Here is a 21184-nt window from a genome sequence, read left to right on the forward strand (position 1 = left end):
TCACTGACAAGAAGTCTGTAAAGTACTGTACTGTGGGTAACTACCAGACTAACACATAAAACCTAGATCTTTAGAATGTTTCAATATGTGTATGAGATGGAGTGAGAACAGCTGTACATGTATTAATATGTCCTGCTAAATACATGGCAAATTCACCATTGTTTAGCAAGTTTTAAGAAATGACAATACTGACATTGTACACAGCACCTCAGTGTACTGTGGAAACACTAATACTAACCGTCCTAATAACAATAATTGCACATAAATTGCACATATGTAAATGCAACGTACCCAGTTCAGGTCTGTAAGACTGTTAAGTTAATGCAACAGCCAGAAGGTTAAAAATAACAGCTTTTGTCATTATTTTAAACTACCAGCAACCACAGTTTCAGTCTGTACTGAACCTCCACCTTTGATATTTTCTCTGTACAAAATGACATTTCAACATGACAGGGAAAATATATAAAAACAAATAAAATCGAAAAGGATTACTGCTGTTAGAGTAGTTTTACCTTACCATTTGTCATGAGAAAGAAATGTTTAGGATATTTGCAGCAGGTACAAACATACATGGGCCTTCAGTAATACCATGTTTCTGTATTGCTGCCCTCTTCCATTTGTGAATACTGTAGCAACCTCTCTACAATTTCTGAAGCATCTGTTTCATTAAAAATACACATACAAGACATTACAGATCAGTGATCACATTGAGTTTGGATATAGAAATTCAACAAATCAGAATTGAAAAATGTAAATAAATAAAAAATGTTAATATCAGAACTAAAATCATCATACCATGGTACTATTAAAGTTAATGTATGCCATTAATGTAAAAAAGTAAAATAGGTCACATTAACTACAAATTAATACAATTAGAACGTGTTACCATTTTAATAATTATATCCTTACCTTTACTAACCTACTGAACATTTTTGGACCTGACTGATTAGGGTATCACAAAATCATGCACTCGGAGGTGTCCTTATTTGCTTGACTGAATGAACCACATAACATTAACCACTTACTTAGGATGGAATTAAAACTCGTTACAGAGCATAGCATTTACTACGTATCTAAATTGCACCACTGCATTTAAGTACACCTTTAAAAAGTTGCCCATGAACTTTACGGAGTTGCTTCAATGCCCTGAAATCTCACATTTAGATAATCCTTCTGATTTTTGCATAATTTTAAAATCACCCACCTGGATGTGCACACACAAACACAATTTGATGTACAGGCTTTTTTTTTTCTCATTTCAAGATATTGATGAGAGGTTCTGAAATGATTTCCACCTTCATCTGAAGATGATCTGAATGCCCTCCTCAGTGTTACTGGATCGGAAACTTCTCACGTTCAAAGATGAGTTCTACAGCTGCGTCCACATCCTGGACAATGTGGCCCGGTTCTACCAGCGCGGGGTCGAAGCGGAAATCGCGGTGCCCGTGAAACACAGTCTCTTTGATGGCCTGACTGGCATCGGGCGGCACCTCTGTACGCGGGTTGTAGACACCGGTGCACACCAGGATGGACTTGCAGGAGGTGGCAGAAGGGGGCGCCAGCTCACTCTCCCAGACATTGTCCATGTCCTCCTCCTGGGGCAGTGCTGTGGAGGACCTCGTGCCAGCTGCCACCTTCGCTACTGCCTTGCTCTTTCTAGCAGTCCTCTCTTCGAGGTAGCGGTTGTACAGGTTAGCACCATAGATGTCAGTCATGAGGTTATCCCTGATGTACAACAGGACAAAAAGAAATGCAAGGTTTTGGTCTTAAAGGAGGCAAACAGTCTGTTGCTATTGCTTAATCAAGATTTTTCAGAACTAAATGGTCTAGGCACAGCAGCACAAAACCAAAAACCATGTTGGAGGGCTGTCTGCTTGATGTAGAATGAATGCACATAGGCTCTGCCTGCAGAAAGAAATTTAAAAATGCAGTCTGATCTTACCCAATGGCATACAGAGACCTCACAGGAATTCTCCAGCCCCTCTCTGCAGCCTGTTCTCTGATCAGGTACTCAGCATAGTGGTAGGTCAATTCACTGGGTTTGCCCATTAGCGCTTCGTACTTCAAGTCTTCCCCTGTTATCTTCTTGTAGATGTTCTCAAGACAAACCAGGAAGGTACCATGGCCAAACCTGTATTCAATGACAAATTCAGGGTAAAAAAAAAATCACAGAACAAATCAGGTAAACACAAAACGTTCATCTCTAGGACAAATGTCAATCCTGCCCTCTATGCGGCCCAGACATATTGTTGCTACTTTCTACATGGGCAAGAGTAGCAAAACCAGATTGTGAGAGAGATTATAACATTATATTATTGGCATTTAGCAGACACTCTAATCCAGAGCAATTTACATAGGTTATAATTTTTTACATAGTACCCATTTATACAGCCTGATATTTACTCAGGCAATATTGGGTTAGGTACATTGCCCAGGGGTACAACAGCAGTGCCCCTGGAATTGAACTGGCAACCTTTCGGTTACAAAGGCTGCACCACTATGCTACATTGCTCCCAAGATAAATCTTAAGGTCATTTATTAACAGACAGATGAGGGATATAATCTTGAATATATATGCAATGAATAGTCCAGGGGTGGATAACCCTCATGTCGTTTTTCAGTGCTACCATGTGTAGCCCCTGAAGTGAGTGTGGTTTAAAAATATATCCATGACAATTTAGATGAATATGATCAATATCAATATGATCAAAACTATCGCTGGGTCCTGGGAGACATGCAAAATGCCATTACAGCATCGACAAACATGCTCTTGAGCAATCCCTGCCGTCTCAGGTTGTCCCTGCCATCTCAGGGACATCGCTGCCATCTCAGAGTTATCCCTGGTATCTAAGCAGAGACATCAGTCCAGTAGAAATGCAATGTAAAATGCAAAATAGCAAGTCTATCACTCTTTCCTCACATAAAGTGTACATGAAAACATACTTCTTATAAGACAATTCATACATGGAAAACCATTTGTGCAATAAAAAACATTTCACAGCTTTGAATATAATAAATGAATCAGGTGTTAAAAAAGAAAAAAAAAACTGTTTACAATGGCTCTTTAACAATGGCCCTGGTAGAATCTAGCTCTTACTCAGGTTGGCCATCCCAAACATAGGCTATTAACTGGTAGGTAAAGAATGTTCTATCCTATTATTTTCCTAACAAATTAATATTCACTGTTGGATTTACTCATTTACTCTGAAGGGGCTTGGTTTTAAAACTGAAAATATTTTAGATATTATCTTGATGAATTCCACTGATATCTAGGTAAGGCTAATCCAATGATATAAAATGGGCCATCCTGTGTTGGGTGGATACTACTGTAGTGCACTCTTTCATAAAATTTCTATACGTATTTAATAAAACAGACGAATACCTTGAGCTCCAAATGGATTTTTAAACACAATGCAGCACATCTGTGGACACTGCGAGGGCTGTTACCGTGGAGAGTGTGCCTCAGCCATCCACATGAGATCCATGTTGCAGGCCAGAAGAGGCAGATGGGGGAACTTCAGGTTCTGGTGGGCAGTGCTCAGGTTCCCACTGGTCAAAAGAGTGTCAATAATCAGCTGCAGATTTGTCTCCCATCGAATAGGCTCCCCAAAGAGAATAACCGCTGCAAAAAGAGAGCACAATAAGGACATGATGGCAGCCTGAATATAACCTCTGAGCAAAGGAATTTGCAGGGCAGGTATTATCACTGAGCAAATATTTCCACTCAGAGAATGAAACTACTGTGCAGATATAGCCACTGTGTAGATAAGACTGCTGTACATTACCAGTGTACAGGAGCCACATTTAAACACACTTCATACTTCTCATGTCTTTAACAACTATCTTTCATTTATGGTCAAAATACATAAATTTCATAACTGCATTTGAATTTCCCCTAGTAGAAGATGTATACATGTACATTATATGGACAAAAGTATTCGGACACCTGACCATTACATTGTAATGACATTGTATTCAAATACATATACTTAAATATGGAGTTTGTCCCCCTTTTACAACTATAACAGCTTCCACTCTTCTTGGATGGCTTTCCCCAAGATTTTGGAGTGTTTCTGTGGGAATATGTGCCCGTTCATTCTGTAGAGCATTTATGAGGTCAGGCACTGATGTTGGACGAGAAGGCCTGGCTCGCAATCTCCGTTCCAGTTCATCCCAAAGGTGCTCGATGGGGTTGAGGTCAGGGCTCTGTGCAGGCCAGTCAAGTTCTTCCACATCGAACTCATCAAACCATGTCTTTATAGTCCTTGCTTTGTGCACTGCGGCACAGTCATGTTGGAATAGAAAAGGGCCTTCCCCAGACTGTTGCCACAAAGTTGGAAGCATAGCATTGTCCAAAATGTCTTGGTATGCTGAAGCATTAAGATTGCCCTTCACTGGAGATAAGGGGCCTAGCCCAAACCCTGAAAAACAGGTGTGGCCAAATACTTTTGTCCATATAGTTATTACAGATTAATAAATTTATATGTCTTCTACAAGGGAAAATCCTGTTCTCAAAATTACATTTCCAAACTTGCAAACTTACCTTCAATTTTGGGGAGGTTAGCAATGGCAGAGGACTATAATGAGAAAAAAGGAAAAAATATGAAATTCCACCAGTTTTAATCATCCATGTGTTGGCCAACAATCTCCAGAGGACAAAAGGCCCTTACATGCACTTCTACTAAATGTTTCAAAATAAATACATTATACATGTATAAACACATTTATCATCATATCATAAAGATGATCTCTGTACTTGATCCAAAAGAGACATAATTGTAAAACAAATCAGGTTATGCATTAGAGAAATATTAATGCAATTCTTAGCTATGGATACTGCAGGTTATTTCTCCAAATGGTTTAATTCTATACACTTCTGACACAACCTGATGTCCATAGCCAATCCAATTTCTGACAATATGAGAAATAGCCTATGGTATGTCTCCCATGTTCCCTGTGCTTTACTGTGTGCTCTCTCTCTAAAGGTGTTGGATTTAACTTTGCATATTCAAAATCCTTTTTGTTATCTGAGAGCTACTTATGTGACCTCTGAACTCACCGGCAGTTTGGGGCGCCTGTTGTGGTCCACCATATCCAGCAAGGGGAAAGCTTCACGCAGCATGTCAATGCTGACCACCTTCACAAAGCCCAGACTGGAGAGGCCAGTGAAGGATAAATACTTTGTATTTTTGAGCTACCACCATGACACTGAAAGGTATTTGTTTCCACAGGAATCAAATTTGATGCAGTAAAGATTAATAGTAATATCTAATATTAAAAAACATCTTCACAGCCCTTACACAAGACCAAAAATCAATCTTTTTTTCCATGATTACAGTTTACATAAGGAGTACCACCTTTAAGAAATAAACAAAATTGGCATTTTGCCCTTCTCCTCTATCTGGAGTAATCTCTAATTGAATTCCTAATGAAGGAGGACAAAACAAATCTTTGTTTACAGTAACAGAAATCAAAATGTTACATGGATTTCAGTGACATATTGCGTAAGTCCTTATTAGCTTTTGCTGCGGCTGCTCTCTCTGTAATTTTAGACTGTCCCAGCATGCAGCTTAGTCTACCAAGCAGAAAAAGGACCCAGGATTATGCAATTGCAAGCATGTGCAAGCACATACCCTAACATATCAGCAAGGTAGTGCTTCTGAGGACATGTTAAAACAAACTTCAAAGTGCTGATATATTGCTGATAAAGAATACAGGGAGAAATAGTGTGGGCCTAAAAGAAATTTTGATTCATTTATGAAAGGTGGTTTCTCATGTAATAGATACAGTAATGAGCATTGGGTATTCCCAAAATTTCCTGGCCAAAGTCCCAATCTGGTTGTTTCAATCTGGCCATTTAATCTTCCTTGTATTCCCTTCCCTACTGTATATCATGACTGAATGAATAACTAATGCCTTTACACTTCAACAGATGTGTGGTGAATGTATCTGGCACAAAATACCCACCCAGGTGGGAAACTACTGTTGATGGAGGTTTGGTTGAGTCAAAACTCTGACATCCCTTGAAAGGAATAAAACTGCTTCAAAAAAGCTATACAAAACATTCATTCATTCAGTAAATTTTTCAAAAAGAGTGATGTGAAGGAGGGAGAGGTGATTAAGAGAACTACATCACAGGATACTTCTTGGCAATGTCCAGAACAGGGCCCTGTCCTGACACCAACACACACTTCTCATGGTACTTCCTGAACATCCTCAGAGGGCTGTGTGACATCATGACCTGATCCTGGGAGATCTGTAAATATGAAACACAAAATCCAAACATCAAACTAAATAAATACAAATCTCATTCTTATTTTGCCTCAAAATTGACAGCTGTATGATTTTCAAATTAATTAGGAATAAACATTTCCATACTGAACATGCATGCAATGAAAAACTGACTGGAAATTAAAATCAGTTTAAATTGAAAATGACTGGAGTAAAATGGGGCTTATAAGTACACTGACAATCCTCAAATTCAAGGATTATGAAACTAGATGCTGAATAGAGGATCATTTCAGAGGGTCTTCTAAAAATATACAGTGCAACATTATTTCTTGCTTAAAATACATAATACATTTTTGCAAATGGCCAAATTCACTTTCACTTGCACAAATCTATTTAAATCCTTAGTAATGTATCTAATTAGTACAATGTTAGTGAGAAGTAGTAAAATATGAGAGAACAAACTTGTTCAAACACTGTTATAAGAAGTAATGCCAAATTTTGCATAATAGCAGAACTTTTGTTGACTGACAAAATTATTGTAGTAAGCATGTCGTTGAAATCTTATAAAATGTGTTCTCACTGATACATTACATTGCATTCCCACAATTATTGATATGAACATTTGGAATTTTGTTTCTATGTGCAAGTAATGTAGGATACCTGCTATGCCACCATAAAATAATAATGGGGAGCTTAAAACAGCTGGTGTTTTGCACACAATTCTACCTACCCTTTTCAGCCAGTGGTGCTATCTACTAAAATGGAGGGATGGAGGGATATCACTCCATATAATATATTCAGCATAGTGCCACAACATCAAGGTAGATAACCATTTCCTTTTTTGCACAAATTGGGTTAGTGACAAGGAGGACTCTGCTCCAGCAGCTGCTCACAACTCCTTCTATTCCAGAGAGGTCACACAGAGGACACTGCCTATTTCAAGGCTAAGAGAAAAATGGGTTCCTATTGGCTATTTTTGAGAAACATTTAGGCTATATGCAGTGAAAAATGCATAGTACATCTATAAATATAATAGCAGTACAATTCTGCTCCAACTGTACTTAGAAACGGCAAATGGCAAATAGCAAGACCACCACAAAAATGTGCATTATTCACATAACACACACATGGTTTTGTCTAAAATGTGTGCCCTCTCCTGGAGCCCACTCTAGAAGTGCTACAGTGGGGAAATTGGGGTGGCGCTTCATGGGAGAAAGCGAAAGTAACTCACAGGCACTCCCAGGATGTGTGACAGCTGGTCGGCTTTTGTCTGTCGCAGAACATTCCCAGCATTTGTGACAAAAACCACAGGCACCACAAACTGTCCCTGAGGGTTCACCAGTTTCTGGAAAGCCTTCTTTGCTGCGGGAATGGGTGTCCTTCCCCTAACCAGGACACCGTCGATATCAAACAGGAGACCAAAGCCTGGCTGGTGCTGAGGAACAAAAACAGAAGAGAGTCATTCAAATCCTGAACAGCAAGGCTGACATCTTATAAGAGAAAAGCAAACGCACAAAGAATAAGGTCTACTTTTTATACATTTGGATAATGGACCACTTCACGCCATTAACCTGATGTGAAGTAATGCATTTACCTCACGTCAAGCCCTAAAATGCATTCTAGTACCTCTTCAGAATATTAGACATTTGATTGTTGTTATTTGATTTGAACATGTACCCAACTTGTACCAATGGAAACCATGCCTGAGCCTGAATATTTCAGAGATAAATTTCTCCTACAGCCACTGAACCACCTAAAAAAATAGTGTGCTGCAAATGTGAAACGCTGGCTATACCAACCAGGGTGAAGATCAGCTCAACTGATCATTTACCTAGCTTTTGTTTATGCATCTCTTTATTTGTGTATCTTAACCAACCAGTAAATTGGTTACCACACACCCAAAAAATTGCCTTTCAGAAAAGCTAAGTCATATCCTCAAAAGCTGAAATATTTTTACAACTTCTTCACTTTTGGGGTATTACTCAGTCTTTACCAATTTGTAAACACAGTATCAATTTGTCATACGAATAATTTCAAATCATGACTGACAAGGGCAGTTATGTGGTGCCTATTACCTGCAGCCTATCACTTATTGGTACTAGCCTACTTTGTGCATTGGTAATTAAAACAGGAGAAAACTTAAGATGCTGATATTTAAAGCTTTTGGTGAGGTAGCTTCATTTAACCTTGGTTGCCTACTTTAAATATTTATTTGAATATTAGACCTAGTTGGACCTAGTTTTGATTATGCTTTGTTTAAACAATGAAGAACTTTGTTCCCAAGAAGTAGAGGGAACATACAGTGACACTCATTCAAAATGAAAGTGAAAACTCAACAGTTTTTCCAACGGTTTCAAGAAGTGCTTGAACCGCTACTTTGGGCATAATTCAAATTCTTAATGACCTCCATACATAATCAGATTTTAAGTCAGATTAGCCTGAACAAATTTACCAAAAGCAGTAGCCTCTCTGGTAGTGTGATTTTACATTTTAAGAACCAGCAGGCTTATGTCACTAACTCGTAAACTGGTTTTAAAGTATCAAGGTCCACTTCCCACCAACCAGTTAGGTTTTGCATTGGGTATTAACTGTACAAATGTGCCACTATTGCAAAGTGCAAAGGCATGTTGTAAGCATGTAAGCAACACCCTGCTGGCAATCACAGGCCTCAGCTAGGATTTACCTGTAATTGTGTTAGTATTCTATGGTACACATAGTTCTTGTTTTCTCATTTATGTCTTTAACATTCATATGGTGGCCAGGCTGCTGCTCTGCTGAGTTAATCAGGACTCCTGCTGGGCAGTTTTGCTTCACAAAATACACTATGACTGTTGCCAATCAGGAATGTTGGAGACCACAGGATCTCAGGCTGATTTACACAAACACTACTAAAACAAAATGAACTATTGTCGATTTTCCTTCCATAACAACATATCGTCCATGCACCCTCATTACACGTTCTCCTGTTTATTCAGTTATTTAGCAAGGAAATAACCAGAGAGAAATACACTGTAGCATTAATTATCACCAGAGGTACTGCCCAAGTACTAAAAGTAATGCCCCGTGGCACAAAGGACTTATGTCAAGGGCCTGAAATGTATCTCACTAAAGGTACATAGAAAGGAATACAAAACAAAGAAATAACCCAGTGCCGTTATGGATCTCCTTTTAATAGAATCCTTCAGACGTAAAGAGACCGTGGTGACACCATCTGGGATCCAACTATTGCAGGTCTCTAGAAGCAGGCCCAAAGTACTTTCAGCAAAACACAAAACAAATCCACTAGGTATTTTACATTTTGAGGCACAGTTTACATTTTATCACAATGCACACAGAAGCATTCATCTTGTGCTTATACGTCACATGCTACAGCAAGTAAGTAAGTAAGTAGCTTGGTCAGTAGTAGCACCTAATCTTCAGCAGGTACAGCACCAGATGGTCAATTTCACTTGTCACTGAAATAAGCATAAAATACATGAAAAGGAATTGTATTTCTTAGAAAAAATTAGGACAGCAGATTAAGGCTTTTTCTAAATTCAGTGATGCAGAACACTAAGGTTAAGCATCCTTACTTACCATAACTGGGTTGAAAAGAACAGAGAATAAACAGACTTCTTTACATTTGAACTAAAGAAGATTTATTTTAAAAGAAGAGGCGGGATTATCACATTAAACACTGAAAGAAGGTTAACCGCAGACTGAAGAGTGGTCCTTGATTACATAAAAGTAGAACATGACTGCGTCATTCATGCCCTCTCTTGGACATTTGTCACTTGGTTTTCAGCACTGAGGTAAGCAAGCATGCTCCCTCTCTCATGCTTAGGGATTACATCAATTTCTTCCAATCTGTGAGCACAAACATCTGTGCATTTCCCTCCAGGGGAAGACTTGCTTTTTCTCAGCAGAGGCCCTGGCCTAGAGAAACACATTAACGTGTGTACACTTTCCACTCCAATTCTGTGACATTCTGCCATGTTACAGTTTCAGTGAGAAATCTCACCTGGGATTCATTCACACAATATGTTTGAAGGGATTAATTCCAGTCAGATTGTTCTGGATTTCACGGTTTTTTTCCCCCACAACAAGAAAAGATAGTGTGCAGAACTCATATATGTTCAGTGCACAGATGTATGCTTCTCAACTGGGTGAATAATTAGAATTATTCAAGCTTCGTGCAAATGCAAAAATAGAAATATAGCAGACTGAGAGACCCAGATGATCATGTGTAATGACAGAAATAGAAAAACAGGTAGATTATAACTGCAAAAAAAGGGAAGATATAAAAACAGATAGTGGACATATGCTGTTGTTCACGAACTTAGACCAGGCTGGGTGTGTAACTCCTGAAATACTGATTTATGAATACTGATTTATAAATCTGGTCCTTGATCATCTTTGAAACATTTCACTTCTGAAATATGATGCAATAGTTTTGATTCATGATGTATAAATTATGATAAAGAGTGTCCAAACAGCTGCCACTAGTCATAAACAACATTTTAGAAGGACAGTATTCTTAATTGCTGGTAAAATAAAATGTCAAAGAGAGCTCAGATTCAAAACAAACCTGGTTATAACAGTGAGTTGTCTTTGGCTGAGAAATCTACAATATCTTTGTTAATATTACTTTCTGTAAATGTCTTGTTAATATGTTTTCTTTTAATTATTCATCTTAAACAGTGCAACATCGTGTATAGACCTGTAATTAATTCATTTTGTTATATTCCAGGTTTTATGATGATGACCTGGCATAAGAAACCATCTATATTAGCATTGATTAAAGGGAAATATAGCACACCATCACATAGCTTATAACCTTAAGGGTAAAATAACTGGAAAATGTACACATTACAAAGATTCTAAAACGAATGCATTTATAAGACCAACACAATACAATCAGCTAATATAATAGGACTTCCATTATTTTTAAACCCATAACTGTAGCGCGTAAAACGTATAACAGCAAAAAACGAATGTCCATACAGAAGTGGGCATACCCACAAAATGAACATGGTGACCGAAACCCTCATATTCAGCTGACTAAGCACTGGGGAAATGGTCGAATCCGGGACATGACACGCGAAAATGAAACGCGGCTGCTTGGTACTCCTTTGCTTTATCGTGGTATTAAAGAGACTGCTACGATGTACTGGATCAAACAGCAAACCCGTTTCAGGATTTGAATGCACAACGTGCCCATCACGATGAACACCTGTAAACAACAATTTTGGTCTATGCTAACCACATACACTGCGTACCACAGCATTGTGAGGATAGCTATGTTAACGTTATGTGTACTGGCATTGAAATATTTGACAAAAGTCAGTGTTCAATGGCCTGAGTAAAAATCCTACCCGTGTTTGGAAAATGAATTACGAAACGAATACGATGTCTAAATCAGGCCTTCTTGTAATCTGGAAACATATGTCTACCCACATAAAACGGTTGCAATTCAAAACACTGCAAACACTTGAAGGTGGAGCAAATGAATGGAAACACGATCTTCGTCAAAATGAAAAAGTTTAGCCGACGACACAAGGCATTGTTTTAGTGTTACGGGCAGATATCGCGAAACAATACACGAAGACGTACATCTGAAACATGTATATCAATGCGACCAGAAACAAAGTAATCACAGAACATGATGAACAGTGGCGGAATTCATTGAGTAGCTTGTAATGTGGCAACGTTCAACAACAGCCGCGACTGTGCTCGACCCCTACCTTACTGTCAGAAGCAGCTCCGCACATTCCGCACTGTGACAGAAGAGTTCTTCGGCCAGCTTGCCGGTTACATATGGCATTTACAGCCCGACAAAAAGGTGACAAAATCTTCATTTCACTAGGGTAATAAGGGGCTATAAAGCTACAAATCAAAGCGTGGTAGGTCCAAGCACTGCTGTTTGCTGTGCCTGGCTAGTCTCCCCCGGTTCAATTCCTCCATATATCTTTAGAGGGGAAGGCGATGTGACGACAAAAGAGGAGGGCCATCATACTGCAGGGGAAGCTATGGTGGGGATGCAGCGAGGCACAGTCACCGTGTACGCAAACGTTTTATAAAACACACAACACGGCGACTTTCACATTTTGCACGTATTTCCTTAGTGGGCGAAGAACATTATAATACTGCACCTTCGAGCTCAAAACCCTTTTTCCGGTAGCTTGAGTTGGAACAATACAGTGATTGACGCACATCTTGCAGCGCGCAACAAAGGGCCCCAGTAGTGTGGGCAGTGAATGTGTCATGATTTTAATCGAAATACTAGTCTTGTAAAAATACAAACTGAAAATAAACTATGAGGAAACAATAGCCTGAAAAAAACCCAAACTCACAATTTCTAATGGTATTATCATTGAATAACTGCAAACTGGGTACCCTTTTTTTCCTCAGTTTAACGACATTCATTATTTGTCTTGTTCCAAACTAGGACTCCAACCAGGGATGTCAAAAATACATGCCATGTAAGCTCATAAAGTGAAGAGTGATTACAAGGCCAATATTGAGAGTAATATCAATGTTGTATACATGTGATTGCACATAAACAAAATACGTTTATAGCATTGTCACATTTTTTACTTGTTTGGTGACATTTAACTCTCATGGCCTCTGGACCATGACCAGGTCCCTCAAGATTCCATGCATAGCTATCCAGCCTACATTACCTCCTTTTGCCCTAGACAAGGACAGGTATTGGGACAAACTGTATTGTTATTCTGACTTGGCTTGTTAAATATGTCAAATCATCCACTCCAGATACTCTTATGATTAATATTACATATCTAGTTTCAGCTCTGTGACTTATCCTTAACTTTGAATAAAGAATTGTCTTGGATTACACAATATACTTCTTTAACGTAAGTGAAGGTCAATCTTGTGATGGTGTTATGTGCAATAATAATAATACTAATAATAACAACAATAATGTATACTTCTTAGCCATACACCTATGAAATAGTGAAATTAGGGTTATTGTCTGTGCTGTACAGGTAGTGAAGTTCTGCCACTCTCAAACCTATTTCCAGCTCCAGTTCAGTAAAATACTGTGTACTCTGTTGTCAGTCCATTCACAATAAGTCATGCAGCACTGATGCAGCGTTTTAATGGAGAACAGCAGACGTAACATTATCTTCATCGTTAAAGCTTTTATTCAGCCCAGGACCATTAGGTGCTCATCTTGTGACTTGTCTGTCACTCCTTGGTCTTTTCAAATGCAATTATTTGCAAGCAGTCACTTTCATTGTGTGTATTCCGCCCATTACCCACCATATTTATTGGATATCTTCCTAATCGCTGGCACACTGCAGTCAACCAGAAAGTACAAACACTCCACAAGCTGGCCTATATCAATCAATGATTTCAAAAGCCTCCAAACTGTGCCTACTGGTATCAAGACCTGAATGACCTACTTATGACGTACAGCTTACCCAAAATGTAAGACCCGCTCACTAATGTCTAAGATCCTAAAATGACATGACGACCTGTTTATAAATGACTCAAAGAAAAGGACGCATTGTGTTTATACAGGTTATATTGGGGAAGGTGCTGAAGATGAGCCCCGATTCTGAACTAAAAATCCAAACTGAAAACGGAATAGTCAAAAAGGATAGTAATTTTAATGACAAGATTAGATTTAGTCCTGATGGTGAAAATGTGACACTGGTTTCTCCGTTATACTGCTCACAAGTAGAGTGGTCACATGCACCAAGCTGCTTCCAATGAGTTCTAATTTCAAGATTTAAACAGAGGACATTGCTGCCATTGGTTCTTAGTGACTTTGTCTTGTGGGTTGAAAATAAGTGTAACAGAGGACACAAGAAATGGGGGGGGACTGGCCAACCATCTAGATGAAGGTAATACGGTATAAATATTCATTGATGCAAAATTAATTTTCTTTGTAAGGAAATACTTCTGAACATTTAGAAATGTATGCCTTTAAAAAAAAGACTACTTACACATTTTGTAGAAAATAGTTTACTGACAAAGTAGAGTAAAACAAAATACAAAAAATGGTTATGTACAGATCTTATCTTCAAGGTGACACACAGACCAAGGACCAATCAATACTAATCTGTCGATAAGAACTATGTGACATTTTACACCAAGGGAAGTCAGAGACTCATCATGGTTCCTCTGTGGAAAAGGCAAATGTATGTCACTTAGCTCCTAAGGTCAATGCCTCTCCAGAGAGGACTGGTATAAAACCGCTGTCTGCTTACAACCCCACAGCGTCTACTACAACCCCAGCAGCGTTTTGGCCTCCTCACTCTGCGCCATGAGGGTTTCACTGGCGTATTTTTGCAACAGCTCCATCTTCTTCCTTCTGACCAACGCTTCTTCGATCTAAAGAAGAAAAAAAGATTTGTTACTTATCTTCATTTAAAAATGGCATCACAGTGTACTTGAATGAGTTTTCACTGTCCAGTGGCAGTACTCTCTGACAATGTCTCACCTCCTTCTGTGAGGGCACAGGGACATGGGCAATGAACGTCTGAGCTCCTTCCCCTCCCTCTGTCTGGTCTCTCATCTCATCATCAGAGTGCTTATTTAGAGAAAGGAAAACTATTAGACCATGAGGACAGCAGTTACAGAACCAGCTCTTGCTGACTAAAGACAAATACCAATCCACAAAACAAAAAATGCTTTAAAAAGTATGTCAGCTTGCAGTGGTGGAATTGTAAATAAGGTCTATTGTTTACCTCTTCTTCCCGGACAGCATAAATGTATTCCTCCTCCTCCTCCTCTTTGTCAGGCCCTCCTTCCCCAGCCAGCCGTGCCTCTCTCTCTGCTTTCCATTTCTCAACAGCTTCTGCCATGGCTGGGGGGGTCAGACACAGACATCACGCAAGAACAATCAAACAAACGGGGCTACCAAAGATTCACTCCAGGACACTGCAGTACAGACTCCATATAACTAAAATGCTACATATTCTATTCAGAGGCATCTGCATTACAGTAATATGATGATGTCAATGATTTACATTGACATTATCATACCCCAAACAGCCCTTGCATTAAAAGGTCCGGAGAGAGTTAACAATGCTGAATTTTTTTTCCCCCCAAAAAAAACTGGGTCTGAGAGTATTTGACCCCCTTTCCATCGCTGACACTAAACTTAGGTGTACGAATGTGGTCACACTGTTCCTCAAATCCATTCAAGTAATTAACAGATTTGATTAAATTAAAGGGCAGAAAGGGAGCAGCACTCTTCACTTCCTCGCCAACCTTGTGATTTTCTCCAGCAATTTTGGTGCATGCTGGAAAAGGCTGTGTGGCGTGCACTGAAGTAGAGGTTACATCATATGAGATGCATTACCTTGCCTTGGCTGGGCAAGAGTGAGCCAAACGTATTTGGACAAATGGGAAACATGCGCCCCTGGAGACAGGACAATCAGCATGAAAGGGCACGGCTATATACAGTGCATGTCCAAGGACAGGCATTCTCTTTCTGGGCTCTGAATGCAGTGCTGTTATGCTCAGAAAAATAACCCCTCAGCATCATGTCATGTGCAAGCAGTTATGTCAAACGTGTGTCTCATGACCCCTCTTTTCTTCCTTTTCCAGACTAAGAAGCCACATGTGACGGTACTTGGGTGTTCCTCCTTAGGCAGTCACTGTGCACTGTTTGAGTGACAGCTTTTTTTTCACCTCTATAAAACAACCTCTTTGCAGCTGTAACCAGTGAATCAGTGTTCTTTTTCTTGTCACGTGATACAACGCATATTGAAAATCTAATGTGCAGTACCGTGTTTCTCATATTCCTGCTCCAAAGGTACCAAGACTCCATCATCCTCGTCTCTGTAGCCATAGTACTCTGCATCAATGTCCTTCATGAGCTCTGCTCGAGTCTTTCTTGGGGGAGGCATTGCTAAATAAGGAAAACAAGAATTAAAATAACAAATAAACCTCTTCTTTACGGTAGTTTGTATTATGTTACAGCCATGTTGGTACTGATAAACAGTTTGAGCAACAGATAAATAGTTTGAGCAACAAAATTAAGCAATTGAAGAGCCAGTTTGAAGAGCCCTTTTGATGAGTTAAATGTGAAAATTAATTGTCAACACCTGCATCTTCCCATTTTATTTGATGTAAAAAGGCAGTATCTCTATTACATGCATTATATATACTTAATCTTAGAAACTGGACAACCACAAAACCTTAACTCACGTTCTTTCTCAAACAACTCTCTTACTCCAGGCAGGTCTTTGGCAGCACCAAAATACTTGTACCCCCTGTTTCCTGGTACCTCCTTCCCTTCATGGTCCAACATTTTTGGTCCAACTCTCTAGACATGGAAAAAAAAAAAAACATTATCCACTGTTATTCTTCAAACTCTAGCTTACTCTGCAGCATTTGAATAAACTCACAAAGTCCAAATCATGAAATATACATAACTGACATCATCTTTATTGAATTGTGGCATGAGAAGAATGCCATGTGTTCAAGTGTATGTTATTAACCCAAGTTACCTCATCAAATTAAATCCAGCTATATAAAAGCAAAAATGTTAGCTATGCAAGTCTGCTAAGGTAATTTGGATAAGGTTGTGTGCTGGCAAATAAATCATTTTTATTGTGATTAGTAACACATTGCATGTAAGTTATTACCACTCGACATGGATTTTCCAGGAATCAACATTTATTGTTGATTACCTGATACTCCCTCACTTTCCCAATTCAACATAACAATTAAATTCATTCACTAACTAAATGCAGAACCGCAGTGCTACTTTTTTGCTTAATGTTTCTCCTACCAAAGAGGGCTTAAACCTGCCTTAATTAATGCGAGTTTTGAATTACATGTTAGTATGTGTGCAGAATACTTCCATACTCCAGAACTCAATTTATATGAGGTTGTCTACCGCTAAAGAAGCCTCAATTCTCACCCCATAGTCAGGACCACCCAGCTCCTTGATCCGAACCTCCCAATGTCCCTTCTCTCGAAGCAGCTTGTTGATTTCATCATTCAAGTCTCGGATCTTAAATTCACCCAAACCAGCTGAGTTTGGAAAAAGAAAGATTAACAGAACAATTATTCTACTACTCACAACAGGACAGATCTTAGGAACCTTGAACCTTAGGACCCACCATTTTGAATTTGTGCAACCTTCTTGGAAATTTCACTGATGATCTGAGGGAAGAACAGAAAACAAAAAAATGGTCTTCTGAAACTCACAAAACAATTACCACCAAGAAAAAAGACACACTGCTCCTCTTCCATCAATACTTTTAGTGGATGGCACTGATTTCACACCATGAAAAGCAACAGTGCCCTCAAGTGGTAAGATGGATATTGATCATTACGTTCAACAAAATCAATAAAAGATCAATAAAAGACTATTGAACAAGGCTTACTGAACATGAATGACAGACGCAGTCATTAAAAATGCCTGTAGCATAGACGTGAATGGTTTCTTACCTGCCGTCTCCACTTCTCTGCTTTTGGCAATTCATTGCATTCGGATGCAAGAAAGGGTCTCCTTTCCTGATATAAACAAACAAATAATTTTAAAAAGGCTTGTGATCATGATACATTATTTTCTGATTTTCTCATTGTATTAATAAGGTCACTGCATGAAATAAATTCATCTTTGGCACGATCGTCTGATTTTTTTGAAAACTGGCACTCATTTGTACTGCTGAGGCATGAGGCGAGATCAAAATTTACACTTGCCTCAATTCATTCTGAGACAAAAAATTAGAACAGTTAACCTTTGTCATTTATCATCAAAGGGTTTCCTGCAAGACTTCTGACAATCCTTGTGTCATATTTAAGCTCTTATCATGCACCATTACATTTCTGGTGACCGTAATTCTTCAGTTGTTGAAGAAGATGATCAGTTTATCAGTTTAGAACATCAGAAAATTAGTTAGAAGTGAAAAAGCATGCACTCAGTGCCTGGAGTTAAGATACACTTTGAAAACTAGATTATTATTAAATTTCATTTTCACACAGTAAACTTATCAAAAAATCTCCCTTGTTCATTAAACACTACTGCTCAGTGAGACTATTAGCAAAATATCTGACTACAGTTTTTGTATGAGTGTAGATTTGAAAATTATAATACATAAATAAAGAGTGTTTATATAACAGGGTTATAAAATAACAGAGGGTATAGTTTTGCTCAAAGAAGCACCAAAATTAAATTACTACAGAACAGCAACCCCAGATTGCAAAGTGTGTTATTTGTTGAATTTAGTGTAGCTCTGAATTTATGCAACAAATACGATCAAATACTTAAGAAAAACTCCATGACTGAAACAGTGTTTTGCTCTTTTCCTACTTATTTGGTGTAACTTACCTTTGAATATCTCACACTACAGTTTCAAAAAATGCAAATCACACTCCATGATTGCTCTCCTGTGCTACGCTTTATCACCAAACACCACCCTTTATGTGAGAGAAGACCTTAAGCACTGCAAAAATATATTTTAGATTTGTCACAACTTATTGACACTTCAGTGAAATTTTCAGTAGAGCATCTAGTCAGACCTGTTAAATCCAGTAAAATTCTCATAGCTACAACTTGCAAATATTAACCTTTTTATAAAACTGTCCCGACCTGACAGGGTTGCTCTTCTCAGACACAATCCCTGCCTGTACTGGTCCCTCAGTGGTAGAATGAACTCCCCACGGGGGTTTGGACAGTGGAATCACTGGCCATAGTCAGACGCAGACTGAAGACCCACTTCTTCAGACTGCACCACAGTTCTACTACTATCCCACAAGTTACCTTGTGGTAGGGCTTGAATAATGTTATGCTCACACTGAGTGGTCTGGGAGTGTTGTGAGCCTGGTCTGACACTGTTGCTTGTTTAAATTGAATAGATACACTTATGTTCTATTGTGATGGAAGTCGCTTTGGATAAGAGCGTCTGCTAAACACATGTAATGTAATTTAATGTAGACCTGATAAGAGCAAAAAACATCTTATGATCTTTCAGCACGACTTCAAATGAATGTACGAGGCAGGAAAGACTCAAACTGCCTGGTGAGATTTTTACATTTTATTCTATGGTTTGGAATGGATACATACTATAATTTAGATTTTATGCTGAGTCGGGGACTCAGACTGTTTATCAGCCTTACCTTTACTTTGCCCTCCTCAAGCTGGGCTTGTCGGAATCTTGCCAAGGCCGTCCTGTGTGACAAAACCAAAATGAATTAAAACCACCTCAACTATGCTCTCCCAATCTAAAAATCAGGAATCATTACATTGGCTATTCATGTGTAGCTGTGGAGACATGTCACGTAATCCCATACTGAAATACTGGCAAACTAGAGAATTATGCTGCTCCCACTAGAATTGCCCCTGCCCCCAAACACACCCAGCAGAAAAAAAACTAACTTTTAGTACAGTACAGTAATATTTACAAAATACACTTACATGGCCTTCTCTGCATTTCGAGCCTATTTCAAAAGGGAATAAAAAATTTTAAAGTTAGTTTTCTCCCTTGCTCAGACACACATATACATCCATATTTATTGATACCACTGACTAAACAATATACATAATTTTCTGCATAAATAAATTCAACAATGTTATACTTTAATCTTAACAGCAATGCACAGAGTGAAATCATTATGTTCACAAATAATTGTAATTCAGAGCAAACCATGGGTCATTTATGCGCACACGGTACATGATTGCTATGAATCTAAATTTATACTGTTTATGTAGACCGTTTGTGGTTGCTCCAGGTAGTAGTATAAAAACACAACAAACTACATTTTGTACAACAGTACAAAAATAGGAAAATGTAAGATGCTAAACCATATACTGACTCAGACAGAATCAAAATTGACAGTAAAGGTCCAAGCACATACGACAAGAAATGCCCATCAGACATTTGTAGTGCAAGTATCCCAGTATCTTAATATAAAATTAAGATTAATTATCTTCCTGTTAAGGTCAGGGGGTTGAGCTACTCGCACTAGCTATTTACTGAAATCAAGTCAAGAGATTCCATAAATGTTTATAATATCAAGAGACACTAAACATTTTACATGTATTTTCTACCATCTCATATATTACCAACACTTTTTTGTGACTTTTCTGTAACTGTTTTTTTTTCCTGGTACACAACGACATACATAGAGTGCGTCACTGTGTATCATAGTGTATCACTATTTATTCATTAGAATATTGATAGTTTTGCTAGCGAATTTGCACAGGCCCCATGAATTTCCTGGAAAAGTGCTCCGTGCAGACGTTCTGTAGCTAGTTATGCTATTTGGATACCTGGTTACCAATATAATTTTAGAAAAACGTTTAACATTACATTTAGATTCCTGGTTATGTTTTAATAACAACTTGCTAACTATACGGGTCTTTCACAACAATATGAAACGTAGCTGTCAAGCTTGCTAGCAAACGATATCTAGCAAGTTATACCAATCATTCTTATTATATTTGTCTTGTATTTCACACTTTTCGGTTAACCTGGCTATTTCGGCTAGCTATTCTCTAGTCAGCTAGCTCTCAAAAGGAGCTGCTAGAATATTAAATGAACATCTTTTAGTTAAGCAGCCAATCATCCTGACACTGTAAAGTGTAACTCCACAAATATTCCAAAATACAACCAACAAGCGGTATGATTTAAATGAACTACATACCATGTTTGCAGCTCAATCTGTCGGTAACTACGTTCCCGTCTCACCGCCACTACTTCGTTCCGTAGCTCACGCTTGAACAAACAGGAAGTGAATGTCCCATGTGAAAGTTCAAAGTTCAATCTCCGACGTATTTCTCTAAACATCCGCTGAGTGTTTTTGCCAGCGAAATAACGTTAGGTATATGAAGTCGTTGTTAAAACGGCGCATTTTGTGTGGTTGTATGTTTATGGTTTTTTTAATGTAAGAATAACTGTTTTCTGGTAAAATAAGAAATAAATGCAACAGTTTTGTAAAAATGTTTTGCATCGTTTAATTTTGTTCGAGAAATAAAATATTTGCT

The 21184-nt window shown here is 38.5% G+C and overlaps 2 protein-coding genes across 2 annotated transcripts; both read right to left on the reverse strand.

Annotated features, from left to right (window-relative positions):
- Window positions 1-925: 925 nt before the first annotated feature.
- On the reverse strand, window positions 926-12192 carry zgc:77375 (uncharacterized protein LOC402927 homolog). The gene is made up of 8 exons (XM_036531546.1): window positions 11955-12192; window positions 7463-7666; window positions 6144-6256; window positions 5060-5153; window positions 4544-4577; window positions 3448-3622; window positions 1943-2131; window positions 926-1725 (listed from the first exon to the last, which is right to left on the reverse strand). Exons 1-8 carry the CDS (start codon window positions 12066-12068, stop codon window positions 1332-1334), a joined length of 1317 nt encoding a protein of 438 aa, XP_036387439.1. The 5' UTR covers window positions 12069-12192; the 3' UTR covers window positions 926-1331.
- A 2090-nt stretch (window positions 12193-14282) lies between these two features.
- Window positions 14283-20920, reverse strand: isy1 (ISY1 splicing factor homolog). Its single transcript, XM_036532052.1, has 11 exons — window positions 20845-20920; window positions 19616-19638; window positions 19318-19369; window positions 17647-17712; window positions 17316-17358; window positions 17114-17226; window positions 16396-16513; window positions 15974-16096; window positions 14928-15046; window positions 14681-14770; window positions 14283-14571 (listed from the first exon to the last, which is right to left on the reverse strand). The coding sequence occupies exons 1-11, from the start codon at window positions 20845-20847 to the stop codon at window positions 14464-14466; spliced, it is 858 nt and encodes a 285-aa protein (XP_036387945.1). The 5' UTR covers window positions 20848-20920; the 3' UTR covers window positions 14283-14463.
- Between the last annotated feature and the right edge of the window lie 264 nt (window positions 20921-21184).

The sequence above is a fragment of the Megalops cyprinoides genome, chromosome 6 (assembly GCF_013368585.1).
Source record: "Megalops cyprinoides isolate fMegCyp1 chromosome 6, fMegCyp1.pri, whole genome shotgun sequence".
Taxonomy (NCBI): Eukaryota; Metazoa; Chordata; class Actinopteri; order Elopiformes; family Megalopidae; genus Megalops; species Megalops cyprinoides.